Genomic DNA, 7556 nt, shown 5'->3' on the forward strand with positions numbered 1-7556 from the left:
TTGCTTCTATCATCATTAATGTGGCTGAGTCATGGTAGTATGGTGATATTAAATCTTTTAGATATATACTAAGGAGTGGGATAACGGGGTCATATGGTGGTTCAATTCCTAGTTATTATGTATTATATATGAATATACCACAGTGAATCTCACCATCATGTACATTCATAAGACACTAATTTAAAAATCTATAAGTAAATAAAGAAAGATTCTTAGTAGTAAAGGGAAGGGAACAGGTGGAGAGGGGAATGGAGGGAAAGAGGAAGGATTGGGGACTGAACTAGAGCAGATTATATTCCATGTTTGTATAACTGTGTAAAATGAATCCTAATGTTATGGATAAGTAGAAAGAACCAATGACACACACACACACACACACACACACACACACACACACACACAGCCATCAGGTAAACAGCAGGGCTCAAGTGCTCACTCCAGAATCCTGTGGGAATTCCCTCTCAGGAACTCCACTCCAAGCTCTGGGGCCTTCTCACCCCAAGCCATGCACATCTAGAACCCTTAAATCTATGTCCCTCCTCACCAAAATACCCCCAAATCCACAGCCACACATCTTGTCTTATTCCAGTGAAATCCAGACCTTGGGATCCTTTCCTTCTGAGACCTTGTAATTTGCACCTATAGGACCCTTGTAACTCTGCAACCCCACACCCTAAGCTCAGAAGCTCTGGTATGCAAATATCCCCACACCTCTGCAATCCTTAGCCCTGGGGTGCTTCCTCCTCAGGTGTCACAAATCCAGTCCAGAAGTCTACCCTGCTAATCTGCCCCCTCCTCCTTGCTTGCTGGCTGTGTTCCAAACTAGGTATGTACCTGGTGGAGGGTGCAGTTTGAAGAAGACAAGATACAATTATGTAACCGGGACCAAAGGCCAGACTTTGATCTCAGCAGTATAAAGATAGACCATCCCAGCCTTCCCTACCTGTTTGTCCTACTCTCTGCCACCATGCTGGCCTCAGGGCTGCTGCTGGTGGCTTTGCTGGCCTGCCTGAGTGTAATGGTGTTGATGTCTGTCTGGAGACAGAGGAAGCTCGGGGGGAAGCTGCCTCCCGGGCCCACTCCACTGCCCTTCATCGGGAACTACCTGCAGCTGGACACGGAGCAGATGTACAACTGCCTCATGAAGGTGCCACCTTCCAGGGAGATGGGTGAAATGGGGTGGGCACAGGGACTTCCCAGTTTCATCAGGGCTTTGTGGCAGAGGATTGAACCTGAGGAGCTACAGTCCTAGGACAGGAGAATTCTGAGTGTTGGGAAGCCAGGACCTAGCCAGGAAAGACAGACCTTGAGATCATCTGATGTCAGACACTGGGGAAAAGACATCCCAATCTCTGACACGGAGGGAACTGAACCAATTCAGGGAACAAGCCCTCTAACCACTCCCATCGTCCCCCATCAGCTGAGCAAGCGCTATGGCCCCGTGTTCACGGTCCACCTGGGGACTCGCCGGGTCGTGGTGCTGTGTGGCTACGATGCAGTGAAGGAGGCCCTGGTGGATCAGGCTGAGGAGTTCAGCGGGCGAGGGGAGAACGCCACCTTTGACTGGCTCTTCAAAGGCTACGGTAAGTGGGACAGCACCTGGTGGCCTCAGTTTCCCCAGCGTGCCCCAAGTCAGCTGCCCTTGAGCTTGTGCAGAGCCTCTGTCTGGTCTTCTCTGCGTCCCTGTTCACTGTTGCCTCTCCCTGTGTTGGACTCTGGCCTGTCTTCAACCTCCCATGTCCCAGTCTGTCCCTGCTTCTCCCTACCTGTCGCCCTGTTCTCTTCTTTCCCTGGATGGATCCATCTCTTGGCTCCTCGATTTTGTCACCTCAGCTTCTATGCTCCCCGTGACTCTTTCTCTCCTTCCCTCCCCCCTTCTTCTTCATCAGTCACAACCTCACAGTGACTCTTCAAAATCCCCATCTCCACCCTCTGCTGAGAGTCTCTCCTCTCTCCAGACCTCTTCTCTTCTCTCCCTGTGTTTTGTCTCTTCCAATTGAGAAGCCTAGACACTTTATATTTCCTCAATCTCACTCTGTCCCTCTGTCCCTCGTGTCTCTGTATCCCCAATTTCTGCATCTGTCTTATCCAGTTTTCTTTTCTCCAGATTTTTCTCCTTCCAAGTTTGGATCAGTGCCTGTCATTTTGTTCAGCGCTCCAGCTCGGCGCCTATGGTCCCCTGCTCCCTGCCTCTCTGTGCAACCCTCTACCTTTTGGGCACATTCTTAGGGGTGCTGTGTGGCCCGCTGGCCCCCACCCTTGTCAGTGACTTCCTCCCGCCACTGCACTCACCTCTAGGGGTAGTGTTCAGCAACGGGGAGCGCGCCAAGCAGCTGAGGCGCTTCTCCATCACCACCCTGCGGGACTTCGGAGTGGGCAAGCGCGGGATAGAGGAGCGCATCCAGGAGGAGGCAGGCTTCCTCATCCAGGCATTCCGGGACACTTGTGGTGAGCTGGGAGCCCTGGAGCAGGCCAGAAGGAAAAGGAAATCCCCCTCATTGTGTCGCTGGATGGGGTCTTAGGTGGGGAAAGGGTGTGTGTGGCCGCCGTCTGTGGCATGGGGCTGGGAATGTCCTTGGCTCAGATTCTGGGACTGGCCTAAGATGGCCCCCTTGGCTCTATTCCAATCCCGGTCTATCACTCCCACCTTCTCCCCACCCCAGGCGCCTTCATAGATCCTACTTTCTACCTGAGCCGAACAGTCTCCAATGTCATTAGCTCCATTGTCTTTGGTGACCGCTTTGACTATGAGGACAAAGAGTTCCTGTCACTGTTGCGCATGATGCTGGGAAGCTTCCAGTTCACAGCTACCTCCACCGGGCAGGTAACTTGTTCCAGCTGGGCACCACCCCTGCCACCACAGTGGCCAACTGCCACACCCCTACCCCCACAGGGCAACCTGTGTCCCATACTGCCATCCCCCTCCATTGATAAAAACCAGCCCCCAGCTGCATTCAAATCCAGGACAAGTGACAAGTGTCCAATATATGGTTTCCAAGAATACCTGTATACCTCAACAGACGTCCCCAACAGAGCCTGCAGGAAACACAAATGGCTTCAATCAGCTGAGATGTTCCCAGCCCAATTTGCCTTCATCTCTAGCAGAGCCTCCCCACCCAACCTTTCTGAATATTTTAATACCTGGACAAATGACCACTTGAGTTCCCTCCTGGGTGCCTGAATACCTGGTGCTGCAAAATCCAGGCCACCAACACCGTTTCACCTCTATCATGGTGTCCCAAGCCAGTCCACAGGTGGTCCCTACTCTGCCCACTGAATTACCTGAACACTTGGGTCAGGCACCACAACCAAGACTCCAAATATTGGGCACTGAATGTTCCCTAAACACCCAAAAAAGCGTCCTCCAACACAACTCACTCACACACCTAAAGGGGTCCCTCTGTGCAGCCCATTGGATACCTAAAGAGGGGAATAGTCAACCCCCTCACTTTGCCACCTGAATAACAGCATTTAATGTCTGAACACCTGGTTAGAAGCTCCCAATCCAGTAAGTATATGCACAGCTGTCTCCAGCTGAGGTTGCCTGAATGCCCAAACACCTAATAGGTGCCCCCCCATAAAGTCCCACCTGAAAATCTCAACAAAAATGTCTCCCAACACAACCTCACCTGAATATCTGCAACCTACATGCATGCTCCAATCATCTCCCCTAAATTCTTAGACAGTTGCCCTCCTAATTAACCCACAGGAACACTTTATGCTGCCTTCCAGCCCCACCCAAATACTGAACACATGGGGTTCAGCTGCCCTGAACCCGCGCCTTTCTCACCTGGAGACAGGTCCTACTCCCACTGGGTGCTGCGCACTGACAGCTGTCTGGTCTTTGTTTTCTCTTTCCGCAACCACCAGCTCTATGAGATGTTCTACTCGGTGATGAAGCACCTGCCAGGACCTCAGCAACAGGCCTTTAAGGAGCTGCAGGGCCTTGAGGACTTCGTGGCCAGGAAGGTGGAGCAGAACCAACGCACTCTGGACCCCAACTCCCCGCGGCACTTCATCGACTCCTTTCTTATCCGCATGAAGGAGGTGCAGCCAGCAGCCAGGGTGGGGAGGTCCAAAGCCAGGCAGTGGGAAATAAGGCCAGGGAGGGCAGAAGAACAGAGGCCCAAATTAGCCTCCCTTTGCATAATCCTCATGGTCCCAATCATAATTAAACACCACTATTCCATCTGCCCAGCCCTTGTAAGCCCAGAGGAACGTGTGCATACAACTACCTCTACAGTGCTGCCATGAGCCAGGCACTATTTTGAGTGCTTACTTAGCATCTACAACAGCTCTTGAACAATGTTTTATTATGACCCCAATTTTACAAGTGAAGAGACTGCGGCCCAGAGAGTATAAGTAACTTGCCTAAGGTCACAGAGCAAAGAAAAGTGGACCCTAGCTCAAAACAATGTCTCTCTGACTCTGTGGCTGATGCTTTCAGCCACCAAACTGTCTGATGTTTTATAACCTGGTCATCAGTCACACTCATGTGGATAGGTGACCTGGCTTTACTATGTGACATTGAAAGATCTCACCTCCAACTGCATGTCATTCTCTTTTCTGTGCGGCAAGGAGATAGGGATTTATGGAGTCTGATGTTCAAAGGATTAGAAAGGGGATCCTCCAAAGACTTCACTATGTTTGGGGGAACAGATGCTGTTGCTTAAAATTCTTTGTTTCAGAAAAACTATCTTTAATGCTCCTGAATCACTCCATCTTCACATCTCCACCCATGTTTCTCAGTCTCTCTCCACCCCTGTCTCACTAAATACCCTGTAATTGAAAAAGTGACAACTGGCCTGGTCATGAAAGAATAGATAGCCATCAGGGCAAAGCACATGAGAAGAGCATTTTGGACAAAGCCAGAATTTTACTCAAAAGCCTGAAACCTGGGCAGAGCCCAGCAAATCTAGGCCCCCTCCTCTCACCTTAGGTCTGGACCTAAGAGAGATGGTCCAAGGTAAAACCTCAGAAGGGCCCCAAAGGGAAGACTTTGGGACTTGGCCTGAAGGCCTCTCTCCTTTCAGGAGAAAAATAACCCCAACACAGAGTTCTTCATGAAGAACCTGGTGATGACCACGCTGAACCTCTTCTTTGCTGGCACCGAGACCGTGAGCACGACCCTGCGCTATGGCTTCCTGATGCTCATGAAGCACCCAGAGGTGGAGGGTAAGGCTGCAGGGACAGGGGAGTGGAGGCCATAGACCCTTCAAACTCCTCTGAGCCAGCTCCACTGACTCCACCTCTCTCAGGTCCTTGGCCAGGGGTGGGGGATATTCAGTGGATAGGCATCAGCCAAGTAGCCATGAAAATATTGGAAGTGTGTGAACCAGTTAGCAAATTGCTCCTCTGCTAAGCCCACTAAGTCCCACTGCCCGCTCCCCAGGCACTCCCTAGGGCCCCTGACTTGCAGCTCCCATCTGGTACGATCAAGTTAACAAGACCCTGCTGCCACAATGTGTGTGGCCATTGGTTGTTCTGAATGGTCTAAGGGGGTGTCTTACAGAGGTGCTTGCCATTCACCCAGGTTTACGTGTTTGGATTGTCGTGCCTCTTCTCCAGCCACTGGGTACCTAAATACCGTCTTCCTTTTCCCTCAGCCAAACTCCATGAGGAGATTGACCAGGTGATTGGCAGGAACCGGCAGCCCAAGTTTGAGGACCGCGCCCAGATGCCCTACACAGAGGCCGTGATCCACGAGATCCAAAGATTTGGAGACATGATTCCCATGGGCCTGTCTCGCAGGGTCATCAAGGACACCAAATTTCGGGACTTTTTCCTCCCCAAGGTGCTGACCTCTGAGCCACTCCCTGGGACCCTAGCACCCCATCCCCATCAATAGATTTCCAATCCCTATCCCACACCCTCCATCAAAGAATCATGCAACTGCTGTGTGCCTTGCATCTTGCCATTCCGAGACTCCTGTGTCTCCAGTAGCCCCAGTCTTTCTGTCTCAGGAGAATCAACCCTATGTCTCCCAACTTCGCTGTCTCAAAAGACACAAATCTCATTTCCCTAGACCTCCTGCCTTCAGGACAGGAACCTCATGTCCCCCACACATCCTGCCTTGAGGGACACAAATCCCAATATTTCCCCAAATTCCCCCAACCTCCAGCCTTGAGAAAGATGAACCCACATCCCCCAACATCCTGTCCCAGGAGACAAAGACCCTGAGTCCCTTAACTTTACTGCCTTAGAGAGCGTGAACCACCTACTCCCCCATACTTCCTGTCTCACAGGCATTAACTTCATACCCCCCCAAAGCTTCTCTCTCAGAAGAGCCCTGTTCCCACGCCTCCCATTTCTCTTCCTGTGGGGTACCCTAACTCTCTTTTTGGTGCCTGTGAACTTTCAACACTCTCTTCTTCTAACCCATCTTATCCACCCCTCCTCCTCCCTTCTTCAGGGCACAGAAGTATTCCCTATGCTGGGCTCTGTGCTGAGAGACAACAAGTTCTTCTCCAACCCTGAAGATTTCAACCCCCAGCGCTTCCTGGATGACAAGGGGCAGTTTAAGAAGAGTGATGCATTTGTGCCTTTTTCCATTGGTAAGAGACCACCACCTGCTGCCAGGCCATGGCTCACACCACCAGTGGAAGCTCATCCCAGCTTCCCTCTCTAAGTGTAGCCTAGCATCTTTCTCCAGCTCTAAAGTCCCTCTTGAAATCTACCCTGGAGCCTACCAGCTGCAACTCCCGTAACAACCAGGACCTATATATCTGCACCCAGGAAAAGGGAAGGGATGATCAAATCTCATTTAGAAATGGTGATGATGAAGGATCAGAGAGAGTCAGAAATCCTTTTAAGGACACAGAACAACATCTTCAGATTCTTAGAAGATGACAGCATACAGCCGTATTTGAGAATGTATTTGGGGGTAAGGGGCACTTAAACTTCCCAGTGCTACAGGCTGGCATGGATCACCCCAGCTCATGTGCCAGGGAAATGGAGGCTCAGAGAGGATTAGAGCCCTTCCTGAAGGTCTCTCGGGTCACAGGGCTGCAGCCCCTACTCCCTGGGAGAACGCTGCAGGCATCTGGTACTGGGGTGAGGCTGCAGAGAGCTGGCTTCACCTTGGCCCCTCCCTCCTCTCCTCTTCAGGAAAGCGGTACTGTTTTGGAGAAGGCCTGGCTAGAATGGAGCTCTTTCTCTTCCTCACCACCATCTTGCAGAACTTCTGCCTCAAGTCCCCACAGGCGCCCCAGGACATAGACGTGTCTCCTAAACACGTGGGTTTTGCCACCATCCCGAGGACCTACACCATGAGCTTCCTGGCCCGCTGAGCTGGGGCCCAGCCAAGGGGGAGGCGGGGTTAAGGGGAAGGGAGAGTGGAAGTAAGAGGGAAGTTGGATAATAAAAGAGGGAGAAGAGTAAGAACAGACCAACAGACTGCCTTTGCCGGACATTGGACCCTGAGAGCAGGGAACCCTTACACTATGCGGTGGTGGTAGTCGCAGTCGTAATAGTAATAATAATAATAATAACAGCTATTATTTCGAGCAAGCATTCTTTGTCAGCTCTGTGCTAAAAGCATCTAATGATCTCCCAGC

At 51.3% G+C, this 7556-nt stretch overlaps 1 protein-coding gene across 2 annotated transcripts; it reads left to right on the plus strand.

Moving 5' to 3' along the window:
- Window positions 1–967: 967 nt before the first annotated feature.
- LOC114084328 (cytochrome P450 2A13-like) lies at window positions 968–7289 on the plus strand. 2 transcript variants are annotated; one of them, XM_071607261.1, is made up of 9 exons: window positions 968–1147; window positions 1421–1583; window positions 2299–2448; window positions 2664–2824; window positions 3871–4047; window positions 5034–5175; window positions 5607–5794; window positions 6413–6554; window positions 7108–7289. In XM_071607261.1, exons 1-9 carry the CDS (start codon window positions 968–970, stop codon window positions 7287–7289), a joined length of 1485 nt encoding a protein of 494 aa, XP_071463362.1. The 2 variants fall into 2 exon arrangements, with proteins under 2 accessions (XP_071463362.1, XP_071463363.1); XM_071607262.1 differs by lacking the exon at window positions 1421–1583 and having other exon boundaries at window positions 968–1169.
- The last annotated feature ends 267 nt before the right edge of the window (window positions 7290–7556 follow it).

The sequence above is a fragment of the Marmota flaviventris genome, unplaced genomic scaffold (genome assembly GCF_047511675.1).
Source record: "Marmota flaviventris isolate mMarFla1 unplaced genomic scaffold, mMarFla1.hap1 Scaffold_448, whole genome shotgun sequence".
NCBI lineage: Eukaryota > Metazoa > Chordata > Mammalia > Rodentia > Sciuridae > Marmota > Marmota flaviventris.

What these genes read in the sequence shown, in the direction of transcription:
- LOC114084328 (XM_071607261.1), top strand. Translation starts at nt 968, where the DNA reads ATGCTGGCCTCAGGGCTGCTGCTGGTGGCTTTGCTGGCCTGCCTGAGT. An exon ending in TTCTTATCCGCATGAAGGAG is followed by an intron (nt 4,048 to 5,033) that starts GTGCAGCCAGCA and finishes CTCTCCTTTCAG; the next exon opens with GAGAAAAATAACCCCAACAC. An exon ending in ATTTGTGCCTTTTTCCATTG is followed by an intron (nt 6,555 to 7,107) that starts GTAAGAGACCAC and finishes TCTCCTCTTCAG; the next exon opens with GAAAGCGGTACTGTTTTGGA.